The 26566-nt window shown below is 45.8% G+C and overlaps 2 protein-coding genes and 1 long non-coding RNA gene across 5 annotated transcripts in view; 1 reads left to right on the top strand and 2 right to left on the bottom strand.

Annotated features, from left to right (window-relative positions):
- The window catches only part of FHIP1B (FHF complex subunit HOOK interacting protein 1B), a 55739-nt gene extending 47429 nt beyond the window's left edge, over positions 1-8310 (bottom strand). Inside the window, exons 1-2 of one of the 3 annotated variants that reach the window (XM_069553397.1) lie at positions 8163-8266; positions 7531-7587 (exon numbers count right to left, since the gene is read on the bottom strand). The gene's annotated coding sequence lies outside the window, so the exon portion shown is untranslated. Of the gene's footprint in view, positions 1-7530; positions 7588-8162 lie in introns of all 3 variants that reach the window. The other 2 variants (XM_069553398.1, XM_069553399.1) reach the window with 2 other exon arrangements.
- Positions 8311-12588: 4278 nt separating this feature from the next.
- CNGA4 (cyclic nucleotide gated channel subunit alpha 4) lies at positions 12589-17962 on the top strand. The gene is made up of 6 exons (XM_069553396.1): positions 12589-12650; positions 12782-12883; positions 13082-13188; positions 13488-14133; positions 14904-15253; positions 16965-17962. The coding sequence occupies exons 1-6, from the start codon at positions 12589-12591 to the stop codon at positions 17423-17425; spliced, it is 1728 nt and encodes a 575-aa protein (XP_069409497.1). The 3' UTR covers positions 17426-17962.
- Positions 17963-18942: 980 nt separating this feature from the next.
- Positions 18943-22587, bottom strand: LOC138420285 (uncharacterized). The gene is made up of 3 exons (XR_011249207.1): positions 22012-22587; positions 21415-21505; positions 18943-20088 (listed from the first exon to the last, which is right to left on the bottom strand). It is a non-coding gene; the product is annotated as an uncharacterized lncRNA (long non-coding RNA).
- Between the last annotated feature and the right edge of the window lie 3979 nt (positions 22588-26566).

Here is a 26566-nt window from a genome sequence, read left to right as displayed (position 1 = left end):
AACTTTCTTGAGAACAAAAGATAAGTCTTTTTTTTTTTTTTTTTTCCCGAAAAGACACAATGGGAAGAGCCAGTCCTAAAGAGCAGGCAGGGCCCACTCATTGATTAATTCAGTGTACATCATACCAGTACTGGGGCACTGTGCTAAGGAAGCACTGGAAATACAAAGATGGATAAAAACAGTTGGGAGAGCATAAACAAAAACTTCAATAAATATTATAAAGAGGTATTTACAAAAATGTCATGAGGGCACTAAGGAAAGAAATTAAATCTGCCTGGAAACTATAAGAGGATTCCAGAAAAGAGGTGATACCTGATGTAAAACTTTAACAATGAGATACTGGTCACAGAGAGAGCAGGGCAAAAAGTCGTCTTCATATTAAACACACTATGTACAAAAGTACACCACTGTGAAAGAACATAGTAAATTTAAAGAACAGTTGCACGTTTGGTGTGGCTTAAACACAGACTATTTAGAGAAGAAAGGACAATGTTAAGTTAAAAGGTAAACATGGGTGAAGGTTATAAATATCACTGAATATCATGCTGAGGAGTTTTATTTATGAACACCCTGGAATAAAGGAGCTTTTTAAACAAGAAAATGGTAGGATCAAATTTGCCTTTAAAACTATGTCAGCTAGCAGTACAAGGTAGAGTAGAGAGAGACCAACGGCAGTAGACAATTTTTAAGAATCTGTTTAATGGTCCATTTTAAAAAAGGAATGCATGAACTAAAGTCGTAAGAGCAGAATTAGAAAAGGTAAATCTGAGATTCACCTCTATGTCCCACAGCATGTCCCATGTGATAATGAAAGTGTTTACACATGTAATATCTGTCACTAATAGCAAGCTCCTTGATGAAAGAGACCATATCATTCATTCTTCTTTGAAATTCCAATGCCAACACAGTAACATAGTAAATTCAAAAACATTTGTGCAACAAGATGCTGAATTTAAAAATTATAATAGCTATCACATATTGAGCACTTATATGCGCCAGTCTCCATTCTAAGCACTGCATGTTATTGCTCATTTAAGCCTAATAAAAACCATAGATGTATCATTATCTCCATTTTACACACAAGGAAATCAAAGCCTCAGTTCAGTTCAGTTCAGTCACTGAGTCGTGTCCAACTCTTTGCGACCCCATGAATCGCAGCACGCCAGGCCTTCCTGTCCATCACCAACTCCCGGAGTTCATTCAGACTCACATCCATCCAGTTGGTAAATGGCAAGAATGGGATGCAAATGCAGATAATCAGCCTCCAGATTTAACTTAACCATGAAGTAGAAGTAATAAGATCTACCAAATGAATGGAGGATGACAGAAGACCCTAATATGAAGTATACGAGTCTGAGTAAAAGGTAATTCCACTAACAGACTAGGAACCTGCAACAAAGGAACTGTTTTAGAAGAGAATGGGTACAGTTTTGGACATGTTAAGTTTTTAGACACCAATAAGATATCCACGATGTCCAGAAAGCAAGAAGAAATTATACTCAAGCTCAAGAGTAAAATCACGACTAGAGCTATAAATCCAGGAGTCACCACCTTAAACGTAGTGGATGAAGCTAAGTAAGGGGATGGAATCATCCAAAGAGACCAGTAATCACAAAAGGAGCCAAGGGTGACATCCTGGGGAATCCCAGGATTTAATAAAGCAAAGGAGGAGTCTGTGAAAAAGACTAGTGAAGGTAGCCAGAAATGGAAGGAGAAATCCCAGAAATAACCAAAATCAAGAAATCAAGGAAAGGAAGTTTCGGGAAACTGGAGGTTGTCCATAGTGCACAGTCTACAGAGAGATAAAATAATGAAAACTAAAAATAGTCAGTTGATTTTAGCCGGTCAGATGGGGAGCCTCAAGGGCAGTTGTCAAGTGAGGAAAAGAAGTCTGAACAAAGTAACAGGTTGTGGATAAATCAGAAGGTGAAACTGACCAAAAAAACAACAAGTATAGCAGTAGTCTGAGAAAAAGAAGTACACCACTTTCTCTGAGAAAGGAAGAAAACAGTAAAACATAAAGGATGGGTGCCACTTCAGGTAAATCTGAAAACGAAAAGAGGAAAGCTAGTATCTAATACCACCCCCTACCCAACTACTCTTCCCTCCCTCGCTTACCCAAGAGAATCGGGATGAGGGAGAGAGCAGAGGGGAGAAAAATGGGAGTGCCACAGAATGGATACTCAGTCTTCCCCACGTGGTTTCCTATAGACCATAAACCTACAACCATACTGACTGTGGACCACCAGCATGGATGCACTAGAAACAGTACTTAAGCGTCTGTCCTAGTATTTAGGATCCCAAGTAGTCATGGGCTGGAGAAGGCAAAGCCAGCAAGTTCTTCCTGGGAAGAAATCGCCCCTGTTCCTAGACCTGTCACTTGTCACATTCTTAGCCCCGGGATACTGCATCATCCTTTGTCAGTTTCCTTAAACTCTGCCCATGCCTTTGTATATATTTACAAGCTGTTTGTTAGTCTTTGGAATTAGGTTCTGGAAGCTGGAAGCAGTTTAGTTTTGGACACATTAAAACCTTACTTTGCTGAGACTGGTTGCTTGGCCCTTCTTCAGCTCCCCTGGGGATTCGGTGTGAGGTAATGAGGATGGAAGTGTCAGAGTAGGTTAGATCTCTCCTTTCTGTCAGGGATGACAGCCCATTTATCATTAAATTCTTTCCAAACCTAATCTGTGCCATCTGCTACCTTCAAGGACCCTGACTGATACAACAGTATTACTGGTTACAGAATGTTTCCTCAGACATACCTCATCTGAGGTATGAAAACGAATAGAGGTCCTTAAGATCCAGCAAGAATAACACAAAGTAGTAAATAAAGCATGAACTCTGGAGTCCCTCAAACAAAGGTTTGAATCTCAACCACTTTCCCACTGCATGACCTTAAATAAATCACACATCAGAGCCTGTTTGTTTCCTCATCTACAAATTCCTGATAAAATATATACTGTTACTGTTTTAAGATTTAAATAAGACAACCTATGTAGAAATCCAGGTGCTCTATAAATGACATTTTCCTTCCCACTTCCGTCTCCTGATCCTGTCTGACCAAGGTGCCCTCATCTCTGACAGAAAGGAGAGATCTAACCTATTCTGACACTTGCATCCTCACCACCTCACACTGAATCCCCAGGGGAGTTGAAGAAGGACCAAGCAACCAGTCTCAGCAAAGTAAGGTTTTAACGTGTCCAAACTAAACTGCCTCCAGCTTCCAGAACCTAATTCCAAAGACTAACAAACAGCTTCTACCTTGTGATGTACCTGGGGCACCACTTCTGTTCCATTGCTTGACTAACATAGGGCACTACTCACAAACACAAGGGGAACTGGTCTCCAGGACTTTCCCTCCCAACTCCACCCCCATTTATTTTCAAAGACCTCAAAGAGAAGAACCACACTTAAATCAGTGTCTCAGAACTCAAAAGCTAACACTTAACCTGGACCCTCTTCACCTACTTCAAAAGCCTTAAAGAAAGACAAGTTCAGTGTTCCTGTCACCTATATAAGACTCCCTCACTCTCTGTTAATCCTGAAAAGTTCAGAACAAGACAAAGAAGAGAATGGAATCATCACCCTATGACTGTGACCTTTCCTCCCATAGCAAAATCTACAAAAAAGGAGACCTCTCTTCCCAAATTCACCTACAAGCTCGGTCACAGGGAAAAAAGGAGCTGATCTTTCAGACCTCCCAAATGGCCAGAGCCAAGCACTCACCATAGGGCCCCAAATTCAGACTTACAGGCACACTCAGCAAGGGTGTCCACCAACAGTAGGAACAAGGCAGGAAGTGGCTCAGCCTCACTTATGAACCTTTGCCCTGGGTGAGGCAAAGAGAGGGAGAGAGCTGGGGGCAGGGATACACCTGTAACACCTACAGCTAACAGAGGGAGACCAAACAACCTTCTAAGAACAGGTCAGTGAAGTTCTAAGGCTTCTCATCCCCTTACAAAGGTTCTGCCTAGGCTCTGCCTCTTATTGACCTAAGAGGCAGCAATGTGCTGTTACCCTAGATGCTTAAAGTGGGAAGATCTGATTAAAACCTCATAGGAATACAAAAGGAAAAAACAAACAAACCCCACCTCATAAGAGCCTGCAATCTAGAGCTCACATTACACATATCCTCTCTGCTTGTCTATTGCTCAGCCTATACCTATAAAACAAATGGGATATCAGTGTATAGTCCCAACTCACTCCTCCTCTCCCCAGTACCACCTCTGCTTCTTGCAGGCATCCCCCCACCTGACTCCAGCAGAGCCCTCATAACTCACAATGTGAACTCCATCACATGTTGACTCCCCTTACCAAAGTAAATCCCATGTTGCACATGGCTTTCTCCACCCTCTTGTGGGAGAGGGTGACAAAAGGCAAAAAGGAGGTACAACTGAACCAGATCCTAATGGATGAGGAAAGTTCACTGGGCAGAGAAGAAAAGGCATTCCTAGAAGAGAAAGGAGAAATTACAAAGATTTCAAGGCTCAAAAAAGTACCATGTTTGCTAGGGAGCTATGAACAATTTATTCAAGCTAGAACAGAGAGTCGAGAGTGGCAGGAGATGAGGCTAGACATGAGTCAAGGCCAAATGATGCCATATTAAGGAATTTGGATGTTATCCTACAGAAGACAAAGAGCCAAAATTTTTAAGTGTAAGAGCTCCATGATTAAATTTGTATTTTTAGAAAGATCACTCCAGGGACGGATTAGAAAAGAGCAAGTCTGATATATATACTATGTATAAAATAGATAACTAACGAGAATCTACTCTATGGCACAGGGAACTCTCCTTACTGCTCTATGGTGACCTAAATGGAAAGGAAATTCAAAAAAGAGGGGATTTATGTATGGCTGATTCACTTTGCTGTACAGGAGAAACTGACACAGCAGTGTAAAGCAACTATACTCCAGTAAAAAAATAAATAAATAATAATAAAAATTAAATGACAAAAAAAAAAAGGTCTGAAGGCAGGAAACTATCAGGGGGAAAAGTCCAGATAAGAGACGAGAAGGAAGTAAACTAAAGCTTTAACTGTGAAGCTATAACAGAAAAGACGAAGCAAATAGAATATAAAAGGAAATGTATTAAGATTTTAGTGATTGACTACATAGAGGGGGTGAAGGAGCAGAAAGATGGGAGATGACACTGAAGTCCTTGCCTGGACTGCTATATACCATATGGTACAAAAGAAGCCATTCAAAGCAAAAACAATGAGTCCTGTTTTGAACATGTTAACTATGATACCTGTGAAGATATAAAGGAGTTCACTGAGTAAATATGACCGGAACATAGAAACTAAGACTAGATACAGAGAAGTAATCATCTAATTATGATATATTTTTACATTTCACATTCTCTCTCTAAATTGAAATTATCTTTCCATGTGTCCACCTCTCCCAATCAGATTAAAAATTCCCTGAGACTTCAGAGGACTACGTCTTATTTATTGACATCCTGTTATCTCATAAAATGTGAGCATCATAAGGGCAGACTATATGCTGAAGTATCTGCTGAATGAATAAATGAATGAATTTGTCCTCCCAGTACTTAGCAGAGTGCTGGCACACAGCAGAGGTGGAATAAATGGCTACACACAGCACTCCAAACATGTGTCTATCTCTACATCATCATCCTCATCTATGTTTCATTTTCTCAGATCTATCACTCAGCTATATATCATAAAGCAAAATCCACTACATTTAAAGCACTACAATTCAACAGAGATTCAGTATACCAAACAGTAAGCTTACCAACCTAGTACTTTCTCCAGACAATCAAGAATGCACAGTCCCTAAGAACCCTCTGACATATGACTTGACTAACCTACCATTATCACAATGTGACCCAGGTATTAATGGACAACTGTTCCTGTTTTTGCCACATTATTAAACAAAACCTTCAAACCTATGTCACCCTCAAAGTCTCTTTAACCTCTTTTGGAAACATAACAACTACAAATCATTTAAAAAATATATTTTGCCAGTATAATGTCCTCCATGTCATCACAACTCTTCTTATAAATCACATGCCTTTTATTCCACATCACCTTCGCTATATGTTACTAAATTTTTTCTACCCCAAGTCACTCTCATGAGACCAAATCTGGAGTCCAGACTTTGCCACTTTATCACTGTGATCTCTGGCTCCCCAGTTTGATTTTCCACCTATAAAATAAGAATTCCTGCCCTTACATACTTCACACAGAAACTATATAATTCCAGCAAAACCTGAGATCACTATGCAATCCATATCAGACAGTAATTCTGAGGAAGCATGTGCAGCATGATTCCTCAACATAATACAGCAGCCACACCATCATCCCTCTAAGTTTCTGAATTTCATGACCCAGTAGAAATAGATTTTAAAGTTTTTAAAATAGGATCATTACTTTTTATTTTGACAAATAGATCAGTTTTTTTAAAACCCATCACTTACTGTCACCACTACTTCACCAGTGAGAGAGCACTTTAACACCAGAATAGGAATGATAATCTAAGAATAAGTTTATCTTTACAGAAAACTCATGTTCCATGTTTTCTTTCTCTCCTTCCACCTTGAACAGATGAAAACTTTACCATGGACTGCCACTGTTTTTGACCCAACGTTTAGGAATCACTGCCCTAAAACTCTTTCATTATACATGTAAGTTTTACAGGGTTCTGTCTAGGTAAGATTGCCAAGAGTTCCACTACCATGAAAATTTGCTAGGTCTTCAGAGAGAAGCAATGAAAACATACCACAGAACAGCTGTTTCTAAGGCTCAGATTTTTGAATAGAATGGGGACTTGGGCTGCTCCTAATTCTCAGAGAATGGTCTGTTTAGGGAAGGTGAACCTCTTCCTGAGGTTGGGAAGGTATCTGCTCTGTGGCAGACTGTCAGTAGAGAGGGAATTTTAATAGTGTGGAAGTGGCAATTATCTGACTGCCAACCCAGCTTTCTAGAACATTCAAAATTTTCATGTGCACAGTGTGTTGGCCAGGAACATGGGACCTGTAAAATGCTAATAAAGTGAACCAATTAACATGTTGGGAAGGGAGGAATGATTTCAAAGGGATAAGAGAAAAACTTCGGAGGGTGGTAGAAATGTTCAGTATCTTGAAAATGGTAATGGTTTCACAGATGTAAACACATGTCAGAACTCATCAAACGTACATTTTAAATATGAATAGTTTACTGTACATAAATTAATTTTAACTTAACTGTAAGTCATCCTGTTTGGAAGTCTAAATACAGCGTTGTATGTAACAAGCCATATTATTTTCATGAAAGTAGAATTAGCAACTTTAAGCAGCTAGTCCGATATAGAAAGCAACCGTCAAAGCCCCACAGCTCAGCACAGATAAGGAGCAGTAGTGGAGTAAGGTTGCCCAGAATCAGGTGAAGAGGAAACAAACATAGGCAGTCATAGCCAAAAAAATCTCTGTGACAGGGAACATCGCCAAGTCTTCAGTCCCAAGGAATAACTTGAGGAAATGAGGAATTCCAACGATGACTCTGTTAAAGTCTCAAAAATGATTTTCATTACCATCGTTACTACTGTCCATGACACCTTCATGTTTCGATCCTCCAAAATATGTAGAGCCTATGAAGCAGAAGAGCGAAGTGCACAACATTTCCACCCAAGCTATCCTACTCAACCTAAAACTATCGCTGTCACTGGGCAGGACACTCCATTCAGAATCGACCTCTCATCTTTATCTAGGTCTCACAATCCTCGTTCCTCCCTCCATGCCCTGCCCTCAGCTCCCTCCTGATTCACCAGCTGTCAGCATGTTCCCGCCTTAGCCCTCTCTATTCTCCCTCCCAGCACAGGCCTCAACCCCTCCTCACTCTGGTCCAGCCAGGGCTGTCCCTCACTCCTGCCCACAGGAGCCCCAGCTCCTCACTAAACCGTGTTCACAAGTCCCTTTCACTTGGCCCCTCAGAAAGCATCCCGGTCCTTCATACAACCCAGCTCCTTACTTGCCCACTCACCCGAGGCTCTCATCTTGCTCCCCTACCTTAGACACTCACACCCGGCCCCTCACCACATTCCAGCCCCTCACCCTGTACCCTCACAAGGAGGGCAGTCTCCAAACCCGGTGCCGTCATTCCCCAGTCCCTCATCCCCTCTCGCGCCTCTCCGGGCCCTCTGGCCCTTAGTTAGTGTTCACTCACAGAACCCCGACCCTGTCCAGGCCCGATCGCCACCGCGGTGCTAGGTGAGTTCAGGCCGCCATCGCTCCTCAGGCGCACCAGCCGCGCCCCGCCCCGCGCCACACGCAACTCGCGCCCCCGCGCACCACACGTAACCGCCCAGCGACGCACCGCTGGGCAGCGGCGTGCCAGCTCATTGGCTGGACCGGGCCAAAGCCAGAGCGTCGATGCTTGTTTCCTGGCAACGGCCGAGCGCAGGGGCGGGGTCGCCGACGGCATTCCGAGCAAGGATTACCGCCTCTTCCCCCCCAGGTTCCGCCCCCTCGCACTTGCAAACCCCGCCCTTCTGAAGGACTCCCGCGTGTCACAGGGGAAGACCTCTGGGGAGGAGGAGGCCCATCGGGTGGGGGCGGAGCCTGAGGAGGAAAGGTCAAACCAGAGGGCAGAAGGCGGGACCTAAAGAGCGACGTGACTAAAAGAGGCAGGGAAAAGCTGGAGGGCAGGGCTTAGGACAGAGATCCGGATGAAAGAGTGACTAACGTGGTAGGGGCGGGGCCACAGGTCCTAAAGGAGCTTACAGAGGAAGAGGAGGCGTGGAGGGGGTGGAGCTAACACTGGGGGGTAGTTCTAAGGGGAGGAGTTAGCAGGTGAGCTAGACCTGCGGAAAAGCAGAGCCTTAGAGAAGGCAGACAGCGAGTGGTCTAGCTCATTTCTTGCACCACCTGCGGGAACGGCTTGGATAGGACCCAGGCGATGACCGCCCTTCGTTGGCTCGCCAACACCTACTGCCTTGTGATACCTTGAGCACTATCGTTTTCAGTCTCTCAAGGAACATCTGGAGAATTCCAGATCAATTATAACCAGTCTCTTCCCTTCAGGATCTCAGCCTTTATAGCCAATTGCAATGTAGTGTAATTGCCATCAAGGAGCAGTACTCCTCACACACAGGTCTTATGAGTGTTTAGAGAATGAGGGGAAAGAAGAGCGAAGGGACCTAGGAAAGCCGTCTAGGAGAAGATGATGTCTGAGCAGTCTTTAGAAACAAGCAAGAGTAAGACTGAGAAATGAAAGTTTCAGATAAGGTCTGCAGTTTAGTTGCAAGTATTGCATCAATGTTAATTCCCTGGATTTGATCACTATGCTCTAGTTAAAATGATAACAGGGGAACACGAGTAAGGAGTTTACAAGGACTTTCTGTCCTGTTTTTGCAACTTTTTTGTAAGCCTTAAATTAGTTCAAAAGAAAAAGTATTTAAAAAGAAAAAGTAATGGAAGTTTCAGCAGAAAGGATCACCACATAACACAAGGCAAGAAAAAATGGACAACATGTGGGAGGTACTCTGAAAACTATCATTAGTACAGCTTGTCTGGAGCCTAGGGAACATGCAGAAGAAACACTGTGAGATGAGGTCGATGACATGGACAAAGCTTTGTAGACCATGTTAAGGAGTTTAGATTTTCATCCTTGGGATAATAGAGAACCATCCAAATTGGAATAGCAAGGACGTAGAAAAAATGGATACGTGGTTATTAGGTCACCAGGGCTTGATGACTGGATAAATATGAGAGAAAGTAAGAGGAAAGATTAAAAACTGGAGTGATTTGCCATTTCCTTCTCCAGGGGATCTTTCCAACCCATGGATCCAATCTGCGTCTCCTGCATTGCCAGGCAGGTTCCTTACCACTGAGCCACCTGGGAAGCAAATACAAGCACAGGAAAAACTAAATGATAGGATTAAGAGTCAGGTTAGTGATCACCCTTGGAGACGTGCTGCCTAGAAGAGGGCAGAGTGGGGCTCTTGATGTGAGTGCCTGTTACATGACTGTGTTCACTCTATGGAATTCATCAAGCTGTGTACTTAGGAAATATGTACTTTTCTATATGAATGGTCTAGTTACTATGCACTGAATGCATGATAAGTCACTTCAGTCATGTCTGACTCTGCAACACTGTGGACTGTAGCCCGCCAGGCTCCTCTGTCCATGGGATTCTACAGGCAAAAACACTGGAGTGGGTTGCCATGCCCTCCTCCAGGGGATCTTCCTGACCCAGGAATCAAACCCTCATCTCCTGGGACTCCTGCACTGCAGGTGGATTCTTTGCCACTGAGCCACCAGGAAAGTCCTCTGGTTACTATGCTGTATAACAAATCATCCCAAACTTAGTAGGGTAAAACAACAGTCATTTTATTATGCTCACAGATTCTGGGAATTTGAATAAGACAGGGCAGGAATGGCTTATCTCTGTTCCCTGATGCCTGGGACCTCATCTAGAAAATTCAGACACGTGGGGGTGACTTGAGGCTGCTGACTGAAATAATCTGGAGGCTTCTTCACTCACATGTCTGATGCCTGAGACAACTGGGATAACTTGAAGGCTGAGCTCAGCTGGAACTGTCAAAGTACAGGCACATGACTGTTCCTGTGGCTTAAGCTTCTCACAACATGGCAGCCCAGTTGTAAGAGGCAGCATCCTGAGAGAGCTTCTGGACAGTGACTGTTCTAAGAAAACCAGAAGGAAGCTGCTTGGCCTTTTATGATCTAGTCTCAGAAGCCACACAACATCACTCCTGCTTTACTCTGTTGACTGAAACAGTCACAAAGGAGTATCAGAGAATTTTTGAACATTTTTTAAAACTGTTACAATATTATACAATTGTAATAGTAACAATACTGGTGCTAAGTGTTTTGGCTGAAAGGCCAGTGATAGGGATCATAAGAGAAAGAGCAGATAGGGAAGATAATGAGCTCAGTTAAAAGACCAAATGGGCTACAGGTAACTGCAATATCTGAGTGGGGACGTCCTGTGAACACTTAGTGGTATAGATTGGTCTGGAGCTCAAAGAGAGTTACTGGGAATCATTAGATGGGAAAGGAGATCCTGTGGGTGACCCAGATTGACCAAAGAGAGTTGGGAGGATAGAAAGAGAGTCCATCAGTGTCCAGGAAAAGCTCACCAAAACAGGAGGGATAGGCAGAGGGGCTTATGAAAGAGACTAAGAAGAAATAAACAGAAAACCAAGAAATTATGGTATCAATATGAGTCATGGGAAAAGCAGTTTTCAAGAAAATAAAATGTACTGTTGTAGACTATAGATGTTTCTTCGAAGACACTCTCTGAAAACACAAATCTAACCATATCACTTAACTGTGCAAAACATTTCATGCATTCTCCATCGCCTTTAGATAAGCTATCAGCTTTATAGCATGGCTGACAAAGCTCTCCCTGAGCTGTCGCCTGTCCACCATTCAGCCTCATCTTTCAGCACTAGCCTCTCAGATTCGCTACAAAAACCATTGATGTTCCCCTAGTCACCTATGCTTTTTGAAATCTCTGTGCCTTTCCATGCTCTTTGCACTTTGCCTGTAGCACTCTTCACTCTTCCATCTCTACACTTAACTAACTCCTATTCATCCTGCAGAACCCAGTTTCAACTGGAACCTTTCCTATGCACTGTAGTAACTCTCTGTGTACCCACCTAATTGAGTACTCATCAGACTAATATATAACTGCCTATCTACCTGCCACTTCCCCCTACTAGACTTCAAGTTTATGGAGGACAAGGAATGTGTTTCATTCATCTATCATCTCCAATACTTTGCATAATTTTGATGTGGCACAGAGCAGGTGGTTTGATTATGACTTTTTGAGAAAGATGATATTAGTGAAAGGGACATCAAGTTGAGGGAGAATTTTCAGGATTTTTTTTAATTTTTTTCTGGTGTGGGAGGTTTAAGCCTGTTCACAGAAAGAGAAACTGAAAGAGGTTAAGGATTTAGAAAACACAGGAAATAACTGGTGAGATCAGGCACAAGAGGTAACAGGAGGGGCATGAGGACCAAAATGCCACAGGATGGTCCCCATCACACTCATGCAGCAGGAAGGATGTAGACAAGTAATGGAACCAGAGCTCACACTGATATGCCAGGCACTCTCTGTGCCTGGAGACTAGGTCAGCACGTGATACCTGACACACCTGCCAGTACATGGATGTTAAAAGAATAAAAAATGAGGTTCAAGCTGGGAACTTGCACAAGGTAAACCAGCATGAATTCCTAAACCTACACAGGCAACCAAGTCTCCCCACTAGAAAGCCCTTATGTAGCTCAGCTTTGAGGAAGGTGGAGGGAGACAAGGTTTAGCCTTACCTCTGAGGCATACACCCCCACCATCTCCAAGGACCTCATTAGAGATGTTTAGTTGGGTAGGTGTAAACCTGGGCCCTAGGAGACAGGGTGGAGCGCTGGAGCCACACGGCTTCCACCCTTTCAGTAGCGTCTGGCTCTGGTGGCGTTGCTAAGAGCTTCAGAAGCCAAAGAGGGAGGAATTGGAGCTGGAGACCAAGGGCAGCTTCTTCCGGACAGGCAGGCCCTAGCCCCCACTTCCTGAAACCACCTGCAGGCAGAGGCCCTGGATATCACAGCCCCAGGTAGCAGGCCACAGAACCATGAGCCAGGACAGCAAAGTGAAGACGACAGCATCCAGCCCTCCTGTCCTGACCAAGGCCAGGTGAGAAATCCTGGTCCCCCAGGTCTATCCGTCTGCCTCACCAGATGGAGCCTGATCCCTCCTTGCTGCCGCTGGTGGCAAGGGCAACAGCGAACCATGGATAAATGAAACCCGATTTCTCTTGCCTACAGGAAGTCTCTGCCAGTCCTGGACCCATCTGGGGATTACTATTACTGGTGGCTGAAATCAATGGTCTTCCCAGTAATGTATAACCTCATCATCGTGGTGTGCAGGTTTGGCGCTATGGGAAGGGCCCTAAGCAGAGACCAGGGATAAAGAGTGGGGCCCAGGAAGAGGGCGAACCCTTGCTTGGGGCTGTTGTGGGGGTGGCGCCAATGCAAGGGCCCAGGTTTAGTGCTCAGCCGCTTGGGGACAATACCTCACACACAGAGGAATCCCTTAAGCCAATCCCTTCTGTCCCTACCATGCAGAGCCTGTTTCCCCGACTTGCAGCACGGTTATCTGGTGGCCTGGTTAGTGATGGACTACACAAGTGACCTGTTCTACCTCCTGGACATTGTGGTGCACTTCCACACTGGTCAGTGAGTCTCAGGACTGACCTTCCTTCCACGTTCCCTTCCTAAGGAGAGCCTCTTAGTAACAAGAAAGTGACCCCCTCCCTCATAGCACTGTCACATGTCTCTGTGTTTACAATACCCCAGTCCTCACCCCAGAAACCCTGGAGCAGGGTTAGGCCCAACCCCATCCTGTCCCTGTAACTGTCTTCCTGTGCTGCCCTGGGCTACCCACCCTCAACCTCATTACTGGAGCAGGAAGGTGCCCCGACTCCACCCCATACCTGACCCCACCCATGGCTGAGCCCCCTTCCCCCACCAGGATTCTTGGAACAGGGCATCCTGGTGGTGGACAAAGGTAGGATCTCGAGTCGCTACGTTCGCACCTGGAGCTTCTTCTTGGACCTGGTTTCCCTGTTGCCCACGGATGTTGCCTACGTGAGTCTGGGTCCACACACACCCACGCTGAGGCTAAACCGCTTTCTGCGAGCACCCCGCCTTTTTGAGGCCTTTGACCGCATGGAGACCCGCACAGCTTACCCGAATGCCTTCCGCATCGCCAAGCTGATGCTTTACATTTTTGTGGTCATCCATTGGAACAGCTGCCTCTACTTTGCCCTGTCCCGGTACCTGGGCTTTGGGCGTGACATCTGGGTGTACCCCGACCCCGCACAGCCTGGCTTTGAGCGGCTGCGGCGCCAGTACCTCTACAGCTTTTACTTCTCCACGCTGATCCTGACCACCGTGGGCGACACACCGCTGCCAGCCCGGGAGGAGGAGTACCTCTTCATGGTGGGCGACTTCCTGCTGGCCGTCATGGGTTTCGCCACCATCATGGGTAGCATGAGCTCTGTCATCTACAACATGAACACAGCAGATGCAGCCTTCTACCCAGACCACGCACGGGTGAAGAAGTACATGAAGCTGAATCATGTCAACCGCCGGCTGGAGCGGAGAGTCATTGACTGGTGAGGATGCTGGGGTTCCAGACCAGGACAGGAAGAGGTGTGTAGGATAGACTCTGAGGAAGGTAACTGGGTTCTTACTGCCTGGTGGGTCAAGCAGGGCACTTAGGATATGGTATTCATTGGAGGGTTCACTGGGTGGAACTTGAAAAAGGATGTCCTCCATTAACTGGGTATGGACTTAAGGAGAGGGGTTGGGTAAGAGACTGACAGGGAGATGAACTCATATACAAGGAAAGCTAACCCAGAACCCGGAAATGGGAACTGCCACCACCTGGTAGGACTCAGAAGGTCCTGGAAGATGTAAGAGGTAAGAGCAATACTCCTCAGGGGATGACCAACAACAAGATGGTTGACTATATCATGGAGTCCATACTGTAGGGTGAACAAAGGGAAGTGTCACCAAGTTGGGGACATAGAACAGAAGACCTCTAAAGAAGATGAGGCTTGGTGACTGAAGTAGATACTTTTAGTGGAATGGTACAAGACATCATGGAATCGTGGGTGGGTAAAGCCTGATGGGAATTAAGGGTCTATCCACTGTATAAAGGCTTCCAGGCCCTGGATGAGAGAGAAGAGGTCAAAATATGTCTGTGACCAGGAGATAGTGGACTAAAGATATTTATCAACCAACTGTCAAGTATTCCCATGACCCTTGTCAGACCTCAGTGTGGTTGGGTTCTTGGCTGAAGCTGAGCTGAGAACCCTGATGGAAAACATAGAGGGAGGCATGTAAGGGGCCTGGTGAGGACTGCCACTACCATCCTCCCCAGGTACCAGCACCTGCAGATCAACAAGAAGATGACCAATGAGGTAGCCATCTTACAGCACTTGCCTGAGCGGTTGCGGGCAGAAGTGGCCGTGTCTGTGCACCTGCCTACCCTGAGGCGGGTACAGATCTTCCAAAACTGTGAGGCCAGCCTGCTGGAGGAGCTGGTGCTGAAGCTGCAGCCCCAGACCTACTCGCCGGGTGAATATGTCTGCCGCAAAGGGGACATTGGCCGAGAGATGTACATCATCCGAGAGGGTCAGCTGGCCGTGGTGGCCGACGATGGTGTCACCCAGTATGCTGTGCTTGGTGCAGGGCTCTACTTTGGGGAGATCAGCATCATCAACATCAAAGGTGGGCACCTCAGCATTTGTTCTGGAAACCGGGCTAGGGGAGGGGAAGGGGGACAGCAAAACCCTGGGCTGAGACCAGATGGTACTTCAGGGCCCACAGATTAAGGACAGCTGGCCCTTGACTGAGTCACTAGAGGGCTCAAGAGAGAGGCAGGACACAGAGGGTCTCTTCCCTGAGAAGAGGCTGAGTCAATGTTGGGTCTTTGGAAGAGAGAGTAGACTTGCTCTGTGAGTATTCACCCAAAGCACCAACAAATCAGTGGAAAGTGCCAAGATAATAACAATTAGTAATAATAATGGCTAATACTCTCTACATGCTTACTACATGCCCTGTTCAGAGTTCTTCATGTGTACCAATTCATTTAATTCTTACAGCAGTCCTATAAAGTAGATACTATTATTCACATTTTAAAGGTAAGGAAATTGGAGAACAGAGAGTTTGGAGAACTTGGCCAAGGTGACATGGGTGATAAGTACAGACACTTGAAGTCAATATGAGAAACAACCTTCTCATAGCCAAATGGAAAGGAAGGTAGAAGGAATGGATTCCTGTTTACTCCATCAACTCCAGTCCAGGCCACGTACTCTACGCTGGCTCATTTATTCTTCTTATCAGCCTGTGAAGGAGGACAGCACAGGTAAAGACACCAAGGCCACAGGAGATGGGAAAAACTGAAAAGGGGTAAGCACACTGTCACTGACTAAGACTAGAATGTGCTCTCAGCCCGCGGATCCCATTCTCCAGTTATCTTAAAGCTCTCACGCATGTCATCCAAGGACTCCCTCAAGCCCCATATCTGGTATGCAGTTGGCCACTAGCTACCTGACTTAGGACAAATCACTTCCCTCTTTCAGGCCTCAATTTCCTCACCCACCCAAGAGAGGTGATATTCAAAACCCATAGAGTTATTTCTAAGAATTAAATGAGCTGTATGGGTGAGGCACCCAGTGCAGGGCCTGGCACGTGGCAAGAGTTCAACAAATGGTGGCCCCCTTGCCCTTCCTAAGGTCCTTTTAGCTCTGAGACTTCGCAGCATTCAGAACCTATCTATCTTCCCACCAGCCACCCACCATTAGCTTTTTAAAATGCAAATGATACCATACAGTTCCCCTGCTAAAAATAGTTCAACAGTTTCTGTCCTTTAGCTAAGGTCTAGACTCCTTGCCAGGGCTGTGGGCCTTGGCCTCGCACTCTCCATCTCTCCCCATCTCCTCACGCTGCACTCTGGACTCTCTGTCCTGCCTGCTGTATTCTGTAACCACCCAACTCTTTCCTACCTCCTTCCCTCTGCTCATGCTCCTCCCCCTACCTAGCTGCCCTCTCCTCCTCCCCTAGTTACCTCCCACTCAGTCTAGGCATCAGTTCCTCCAGGCTTCCCTGAATTTTCTGCCTTAAAGCTTGTCTGGGGCTCTTTGCCTGTCTTCCCACAGTACCAGATGCTCGTCTACACTGCACTGACTGTGCTGTTAGTTAACTATTCCATCAAATGTCTATTTCCTCTAGACTGAACTCTTGGAGGCAGGTCACTGATACCCACTCAGCACAGGGCCTAGTCCCCACCCAGTACATTACAGAATGAAAGAATTAATGAGGCAGAAAGAGAGGCTCAGAAGCACAAATGTGGAGGTGGGGATCCTGGTTCAGATGGGAAATACCCCCTCACACCCACCCTGACTAACTGTCCTCCCACCTGTCTGCTCTTGGGCCACAGGGAACATGTCTGGGAATCGCCGTACAGCCAATATCAAGAGTCTAGGTTATTCGGACCTGTTCTGCCTGAGCAAGGAGGACCTGCGGGAAGTGCTGAGCGAGTACCCGCAGGCCCAGGCTATTATGGAGGAAAAGGGCCGTGAGATCCTGCTCAAAATGAACAAGTTGGATGTAAATGCGGAGGCAGCCGAGATCGCCCTACAGGAAGCCACGGAGGCCCGGCTGCGAGGCCTGGACCAGCAACTTGACGATCTGCAAACCAAGTTCGCTCGACTCCTGGCTGAGCTGGAGTCCAGTGCACTCAAGATCGCCTATCGCATCGAGCGGCTGGAGTGGCAGACGCGGGAGTGGCCAATGCCTGAGGAACTCGCGGAGGCTGATGACGAGGGTGAACCTGGGGAGGGAACGTCCAAAGATGGAGAGGGCAGAGCTGGCCAGGAGGGACCTCCAGGCCTAGAGTGACCCCATGTCTATCCCCAGGACTCCCACCCACCAAGTGAATCCAGAGTTGTAGGGAAATCTGCCTGCAGAGACTCCGCCATCCTGTCTGCTGGGTTACAGAGATGGGCGTGAACTGGCTCTGTAGATGTACCACCTAGAGATGCAGGAGTGTAGCATACATCAACCTCTGCTCACCGGAACTATACGCACGCACGCACACCTATTTGCACATATGCACACTGACCAGGAGTCTGTGAAATCCATATAAAATGCTCTGGAGTTCCCCTTCTCAGAGCACACATCTTTCTCACCTACATAAGTCTTATACCCACACCATATATGTACATTCAGTCTCACACCTCATAAACACACATATACTGAGAGTCACACATCAATACACACAGATGCCCTCCGTGGATCTGGACACACTTGTGAACACACAAAATCACATCTATAGCCCTCTTGTTCCAAGGTATCTTTTAAATGCTCCTCCACATGGGAGGTTCACAAGTGTACCCTGCAAACAGCAGTTCAATAAAGTATTTGCTTCCTCACTAAGCCTTTATGGGGTTGATGGAAAAAAAACAAAGCCAATGTGAGCCAGCCAGGATAAATTCTGTCTGAATTCTGGGTTATAGGGGCAAGGGGCACAGGCTGTGTAGTAGCTAGTGGGTTGGCTTCAAAGAGATGGGAGGACTGATGAATGAAGAATCATTGTGCCACAGTATAGCAAGCTTATGTATCACACTGCTGTAAGTATGCACATGTTTTCATAGACATAGTCACAGATACACCCTGACCATTGCATCTCACAGCAGGGTTTGTATCCTCAACCTCATGAGCTCTGAGGAGTTCGATCTTGCTTAGTAAGCCAGAGTAAATACCTGCTCCTTTTTCCTTCCTTCAGTTCAGCCCTGAAACCTAGGACCAGGGATACCTTACCCTCAGAACTGATTCCAAGGGGAGAATAGTTTCCAGGACTGTAAACCTGGCCCTATCCTACCATCATGGTTCTCAGAGCTGGCCTTGGTCCTGGCAGAAATCCAGTCCTCCTTCTCTGTACAGCATTCCAAGATATAGGGTGGAGAATGGAGGCTCAGTGGAGCAGAGTATCATGATTGGGGACAACTGGAGATGCGTGTTTGGGGAGTTCTGGGGAAACTTTGACATACTTAGAATAAGGTCTGTAGGTTTGGGGCAGAAGAGGTGTTATGGGGTCTGTGGAGCAGAGTCAAATGTCATCTCTGAATCATATACACCCTTGCCATAATTTTAGCTCCTCCAGGGCCTTGCCAGTCTTTCGATGTGAGATATGCCAGGCAGTACTTTAAAATGTGCTTGGAATTTAATTTACCAACATTAAACTGATAAATTTATATTACATTGACTGAGTGATGACATACTCAGAGATCAATGCCACTAAAGAAAGAAGATTGATTACTTATAGTCCCCAACAGGAAGAGGGCACACTATGCCATACAGGACCACATGGGGAAGCACCAGGGTTGCTCAGGAGGCAGAAAGGAGCAAGAAGAAAATATGGGTAGAAAGTTTTTATTTCTATAGTAGTAGCAAGTTTTTAGGTGAGGACATCTCCTATTAGGTAGGAAGCAAAACCCAATTTTGGGCTTTGTGGTTGAAAGGTTCGTAATATGACTTTTAAGCACCCACAAAAGTCAGACCACAGGGGAAATGTAAACAACATGGGTCATTAATTTTTTCATGATTGCAGGATGCTGAATCATCAGTTACAGAATATCAAGAATGATCATTATAAGTGGTACAAGAATGTAGGGTAGGGCCTCCAGGGCTCTGAGGGCAGGATGTGCTGATGTGTTGTCATGGAGACAGTCCCAGAGTTGCTGGTGTCCTGTACGCCGACCAACCCTTTGGTCACAATACAGGTGACACAGAGGGGCTCAGACACGAAGGACTTGAAACGAAATTTCTTCCAATAGCCACGGAAACTGAGGCTGAGGCTGGAGCCGAGGTGTCAGGAGAGAGAATGAGGGTCAGCACTTTCAATCATTCTAAAACCTGTGGTTATTTTGTGATATCCTCCTTACAAATTATGAGAACCATAGGGCTGGCATGGGGTCTCTTGATTATTGCTGGGTCTTCAGAGCTAAAACTATGTCAGGTTTTAGGTACCTAAATATTTATTTGGCAAACAGAGATGAGAGTTGAAGCAGGCAAAGATCCAATTTTGGAGGAACATGTGTCAATTTCTCAAGAGGTTTTCCTGCCATCTCTGCCCTCCAGTCATGTTGAGCTAGAATGGGTAATGAAGGCCACTTTGGTGGTCTCTGATGGATTCAGGGTGCTAAAAATAAGCTTTTCATTTATAATGTACACACCTGTCCCAAGAGAAGACTCTCCTAGAACAGGTGGCTTCTGCCACCCGGTAGAATTCTGAGCACAAGGAGGGTGATAACTGGCCATCTTGCCTATCCTAGAAGCAGGAACAAAATTCTGGAGTCAGCTGTGCATCTTGCTGTCTCTGCTTTTCCAGGATGGGAAGATGGTGGAGCCACCATACCACAAGACATCTTGAATAACCATGTTGAGGTCCTCTAGTTGCAGTCTAACACCCCTCCTGTGTGGGAAACAGCATTTTGACAATTTGGGAACAAGTTGGATAGAGTTGAGCCAGGATGGGCAGCAGGGAACACAATTTTAAGTTCCTGGAATCACAACAACAAAACAACAAAAAAAATAATCTTTTAGTCCAAAGAGTATTATTTACTGTGTGTCAATTGCTAGGCTAAGCATTTATCTATGTGGCAGGAAACTTCATAGAAGTATTCATTTGGGTTTTGTTCATTTTATCCCTCCTCTCATCATAAAAAAGTACCTAAAGCTTTGTATCCCCTAGACTGAAAGCTTTTCAAATTGCAGTGTCAAAATAGAAATGTTCAGAAACGCTCTGCCCTGGCTTTTGTTTATAAAAACAGGGATCCCAAGAGGGAGGAGACATATGTATACTTATGACTGATTCATCTTGATGTTTGGCAGAAACCAACAAAATTCTGTAAAGCAATCATTCTTCAATTAAAAATAAATAAATTTTAAAATAACAAAGCAGAACAATTATAACAATACACTATAATTTTTTTTTAAAAAAAAAAAAACAGGGCTCCAAGGTTTTCACAAAAAAATTCACCTAAAGGGTGAATTGTGCCCGACTGCCTGTGAGGGCTTAGAGCTGAAGAAGCAGAAGCTTCTGTACTTCTGAGGAAGGCGATTCTCTAAGACTAAGGAAAGAAATGGGATTCTTGAATATTATATTAGTTTTCTTTTACTGAAGTAACATATTGCCACAAATTTAATAGCTTAAAACAGTACTCATTAATTATCTCACAATTCTGAGTCTGAAATCTGAGCACAGTGTGGCTCAACTGGGTCCTCTGGCTCAACTGGGCCTCCCAAAACCAAAATCAAGGTGTCAGTTGGGCTGGGCTGTTACTTGAAGTCTGTGGGAAGAGTCTGCTTCCAAGATCATTCAGGTTATTCGAAGAATTCAGTGTCTTTTGGTCGTGGAACTGAGATCTTTGTTTCCTCGACACAGGGTCCCTTTATCTTCAAGCCACTAGAAGCATGTTAAGTCTTTCTCATTCTCCAACTCCTGCTTCTCTTATAAGACTGAGAGAGACCTCTGCTTTTTCGGTTCATATGATTAGATTAGGCTCACCCAGATAATCCAAAATAATCTCCATATTTTAATTAAGGTCAGCAGGTTATTAACCTTAATTATATCTGTAAAGTCCCTTTTCGCCATAATCACAGAAATAACACCAGAGGGCAGAGATAATGGGAGCCAAAATTCTACCTATCACAGCGTTTCTGGGAAGGAAAGCAGCCTGGACCACACTTTCAGCCCAGGCTTAGAAGGAACCCTAAGGATCAAATCTTTGGAAACTGCAGAAAGATCACTTTGTCCCAGGGTGTACTGGAGTCTCAAAGCAGCATCCACTAGAGGGAGCACAGGCTTGAGTGAATGAGATGCATACCTGCATTACCAACATGGGCTGACTGCAGCACGGCCTCCTGGTCTCCAGATACTCTGTCCAACATAAAATCCACAGATACATTTATAAGACCCTAAATTTGGAGGACGAGAGAGTGGAAAGAAAGTCACAAAACACAGGGAGATTAAACCTTTCAGTAAGATAGGTGGTTAAACGTTTAGATGACAATTGTCTATTTTAGAGAATTAAGGAAAAATCCAATTTTTTATACATAGTTATGACACTAGTGGTAAAGAATCCACCTGCCAGTGCAGGAGACTTGGGAGACACGAGTTTGATCCCTGGGTGGGGAAGATCCCTTGGAGGAGGAAATGGCAATGCACTCCAGTATTCTTGCCAGGAGAATCTCATGGACAGCAGAGTCTGGCAGGTTACAGTCCATAGGGTCATAAAGAGTCAAACATGACTGTCTGAGAAAAAGTGCAATAATTTGCAATAGTTATGTGTAAATTATCTCATTTTGTTCTTATAGCAATATTAGGAAACTTACATTGCTTTATGTTAATTTTTCCAAATAGGAAACTGAAGCCCACAGAGCAGCTAAAAAAATTACATAGGATTTTGTAAAGTTGGACTCACCCAGTGACCCAGCAGTAAAGAATCTGCCTGTAATGCAGGAGAATTGCAGGACACACAAGTTCGATCCCCGGATCAAGAAGATCCCCTGGAGAAGGAAATGGCAACCCACTCTAGTATTCTTGCCTGGGAAATCCCATGGATGGAGAAGCATGGCAGGCTACAGTCCACGAGTCACAAAAAGTCAGACACAACTTAGTGACTAAGCAACAGCAACAAAATTGTAAAGCTGTTTATGCCAGGTCCTTGGCTAAGTGTATTGTCTCAGCTAATCTTTATAACTATGAGAAACATGCTATTATTTCCCCATTTTGAAATGAGGAAACAAAGGCTCTGGGAGATTAGGTAATTTGTCCAGTATCACAGGGCTCCTAAGTCACATGGAATGAAACCTAGGTTTGTCTGTTTCTTCTAGGGAGTTAAGAAATGGAACTGCCTCAGCTTGAGGCCAAGGCCAGGCAAGCTCCTTCTTTTCTTGAGAATGACTGTTGCAGGCCATAAAGGTGGTAACCAGGTAGTAACCAGGGGAGAAGGAGCTAGTCATGGTGCAGAGCAGCGCCTGTGAATCACCAGCAAGCCAGTGTGCTGAAGTTTGATCTCAAGGCTATATACCTAGACAAGGGACCACCCACTGTTGTGGAGAAAAGCTGTTAGTTCCAGCTCTCTGCCCTCATGCATGCAGCTGTGGGAGGAGTTAGGGAGTCACCACCAGATTCCTTCAGGAGTTTCAAAACTGGGCCCTCCTGCTGAGAGCTCAGCTGCTTCTGGCTTAGCTCTTCCCACCCCACCTCCATCCCCACCTTTGTAGGACCCATTTCCCTCACTGGGTCACTAACCTCAGAACTCCTTGACCTGGCTAAGATTTGAAATGTACATTCCTCCTCAGTGTTCCCAATTAGACATTTCCCCACAGGAATTTCTTCAGCCCACCCTGCCTTACCTTTTTCTTGCTCAGGGTTTGACTGCTAATGGCAAAGACAGATGGAAATAAAGTAGCCAGCTTGGGAGGAAATCAGATTCACAGGGAGTCTGGCCATCCAATCCAGGGAAGATCTGGTGCAAACACTAGGAGCCAAGAGCAGGACAGGTGGGTGGATCCCAGCTTGCCGGTAAAGCCAGGGTTTGACTGATGCTTGGATCAGAGGTAGATGATCAAGCTGGGTTGAAACTTGGGTCAGCGCATAGCCCAAGTCAGTGCAGGTATTAGGTTGGCCTAAAAGCACAAAAATAAGAGTTTGGGGTCAAAATGTGCTGATAGCCAATCAGAGTCAGATGGCAGTTCTGAAATATCACTTAGTAGCTGGGGGACTCAGCCTCCTACAAAATTGAAAGAAAATTGAAAGAAATGCTTGGAGAATTAAAATGTAAATGAGATTATGAATGTAAACTATCTGCGCCTGACAGAAAGCAACTGCTTAATAATGAATAATAGCTAAGACCATTATTCTTACCTCTCTAGCAGGTAAGAATGGGAGCAGGCAATGGCAAGCCACTCCGGTGCTCTTGCCTGGAAAATCCCATGGACGGAGGAGCCTAGTAGGCTGCAGTCCATGGGGTCGCTAAGAGTCAGACGCGACTGAGTGACTTCACTTTCGCTTTTCACTTTCATGCATTGGAGAAGGAAATGGCAACCCACTCCAGTGTTCTTGCCTGGAGAATCCCAGGGACAGGGGATCCTGGTGGGCTGCCGTCTATGGGGTCACACAGAGTCGGCCACGACTGAATCGACTTAGCAGCAGCAGCAGGTAAGAATATGCCTTTGAGGGCCCTGGGGCTCATGGGTTGTGCGCCCCTCCTTGGCCTTAGGCCTAGAGGCTGTGCTGGCAATGCTAAATCTGGCCAGCAGAGGGCGAAGTACTTTCTTTCTCTCGCCTCCCAGCTCCCTCCCAGCTCCCTCCCACCTCCCTCCCAGGCCTCAGGAGTGCTTTCCTTGCACAGCTGGGAGAATTACCCAAGGAGAAATGCAATCTTAAAATCCGGGTCTTGACTGATTTAAGAAAAACCTTATTGAAATTTTCTAGCGAAGACAGCAGTGGTGCGGCTGAGAGACATTACTGAGGAAGTTATGCTAAATCAGAGCCCAAGGTATGAAAACCTGTTGAGGGCAGCACATGGAAAAGCTGGGGTCATTCAGGACTACCCTCACCCACAGTTTGAAAATTCTTGCGCCTTTCACCCAGAATGCATGGACCCTCTCTGTGTCTGGCACTGCCTTTTCATTTTCAGTACCTTGGCTTGTTGTCCTCAGCCTTGCCCTCCACCAGCAGGTCTCACAGGGCCCCAGAGGCACAAATGTATACCTAGAAGCCTTCTCTCTGTTTAACCTCCTGGGTGAGCCTTCCTATGGCCCTTTTAGCCCTCAAGTAAGGCCCTGACCTGGGGTCTCCAGACCCCTGTAGCCTACCTGTGAGAGCCCACATCTGAAGCCACATGTAACCTTCCAGTGGGAGCCAGTCTCCAGTGTATGCTCTGCTCCCCACAGCACAAGCCCCAGGCTCTGGAAGGCTGGTCCTTCCCTTGGTTTCTTTCCTCTGCCCAACATCCCTACATGCTCTGGCTCTTGCCCATCTGTCTTCTCAGCTCCATTGCCTCTTTGTTTAATCATGCCAAGAGAAGGACCTTCAGTGTGGGCAGGGAGTGTGTGGGCAGGAGCTCAGCAGAGAGGCATATCTGCGCATCACAGAAATGCAGAGAAAAGAAGGCCTTGAAAGGTGAGAGGAGGAGGCAACCCACACAGTCACAGGGGAGAGACTAAGCCACTGGGCCAACAGGCTCCCCAAGGAGTAAATGGCTGGTTTCCTTCCTAGCTCTCCATCCCAGCTGCACGTGTGTCTGGGTCAGGGCTGTGGAGGCAGAGTGTGTTCATGACCACCATGCGTGAACACTGGGCTCCCCGGGGAAAGTGTTGATGTTTTGTGGACCTTCAGGCTACCTGGAATAAGCTCTACCTTATCAAGCAGGTTATTTGGCTGTGCATTCGACACTATGTGCTTTTCTCTTTCATTCTCTCCCTTGCATATTTACTGATGTATTGCTTATTTAAACATTCCCCTCTTATCTCTACTGTGATATAGACTATTGAAAGAAGGATCATGTGCCCACCTTGGGCAGTAGCGTGGGTGGCTCAAACTTCCCCAAGGCAAAGGTAAATTGTTCTAAGCCACAAGAGTCAAGCAAGGTGGACCAGCATCCCCTGCAAGGCACACACGCACGCCTGCGTGCACACACACACACACACACACACACACACACAGGCAGGCACCAAAAAACAGAACACTGACAACCGTGACAGGACAAGACCTGAGTCAGAAAGGCAGCTTCCCTAAGGACTGAATCTGGCCCTGTTTAAGGGCCTCCTGCACTTGCCTCCTTGATCTAGCTTTCTGACTTGTTCTGAAATAAGGGTCCAGGTCTCTGTCCTCTGTCTACTCATATTGACTTTGAAGTTCTCCTTCTGCTGTGATCTAACGTTCCCCTGTTTCCTGGCCCTCAGCAATCTCACGTTCTCTCCAAATGCTGGCTTAATCCCTGGCACAGATGGAATCTCCTGATTTGAGAAATGAGGTTTGACTCCCCTTCATGTTGCATTTTCATCTCTCCTCCTTCTTCCTCCGCTCATGGTATGTCCCTCCTCCCCTGTGAAAACAAGTGAAAGCATCAGTCACTCAGTCATGTCCAACTCTTTGAGACCCCATAGACTGTAGCCCACCAGGCTCCTCTGCCCATGAAATTCTCTAGGCAAAAATATTGGACTGGGTAACCATTTCCTTCTCCAGAGGATCTCTCCAACCTAGGGATCAAACGCAGGTCTCCTGCAATGCAGGCAGGTTCTTTACCACTGAACCACCAGATAACCCCACTAGTATCTATGACTTTTTCCTCTTTACAAACCATCTTCTTGAAATAATTTACACCCACAGACTCCTGATCTTCACCTCCCATTACCCATCTGCACTTGGTTAGAGGGGAGAAAATGAGCAAGGTACATAGGTGTTGAACAATATGGAAGGCACCACAAAATTATAAGCAACTCAAGGTTCCTTAAGCATAAGAAAATAGAAAAGAAATGAGAGTAGTGTGGGGAGTGGTTTGAGAAACTGTTGGAGAAAAGGACAGATGCTAGACACTTGGAATACAGACAAGCAAAAGGGTGATTACAAGACATGTTAATTGTGGGACTACTGTGGTGGTCCAGTGGTTAAGAAGCTGCCTGCCAATGCAGGGGACATGAGTTGGGTCCCTGGTCCAGGAACTAAGATCCCACAGGCAGCGGGGCAATTAGGCCCATGTGCCAGTACTACTGAGGTGGCGCTCCAAAGCCCATGTGCCCCAACTACTGAAGCCCACTCGCCCTAGAACCTGTTCTCTGCCACAGGAGAAGCCATAGAGAGTAGACCCCACTTACCACAACCAGAGTAAGCCTGCGTGCAGCAACAAAGACCCAACACAACCAAAAATAAATCAATTTTTTAAAGACATGTAATTATGAGAATTGCCATAATGAATGAGAGATACAGGTATTACTGAAGTCCATAGGTTAAGAGGCACCTAATCCAGA

Source organism: Ovis canadensis, chromosome 15, assembly GCF_042477335.2.
Source record: "Ovis canadensis isolate MfBH-ARS-UI-01 breed Bighorn chromosome 15, ARS-UI_OviCan_v2, whole genome shotgun sequence".
NCBI lineage: Eukaryota > Metazoa > Chordata > Mammalia > Artiodactyla > Bovidae > Ovis > Ovis canadensis.
The sequence above is the reverse complement of the archived record's forward strand: the minus strand, read 5'-3'. Positions and strand labels throughout refer to the sequence as shown.

Bases quoted from the DNA above. Each gene is read 5' to 3' on its own strand.
- CNGA4 (XM_069553396.1), top strand. From the start codon at position 12,589: ATGAGCCAGGACAGCAAAGTGAAGACGACAGCATCCAGCCCTCCTGTC. The intron at 12,651-12,781 runs GTGAGAAATCCT...TCTTGCCTACAG, and splicing joins CCTGTCCTGACCAAGGCCAG to GAAGTCTCTGCCAGTCCTGG. The intron at 13,189-13,487 runs GTCAGTGAGTCT...TTCCCCCACCAG, and splicing joins TGTGGTGCACTTCCACACTG to GATTCTTGGAACAGGGCATC.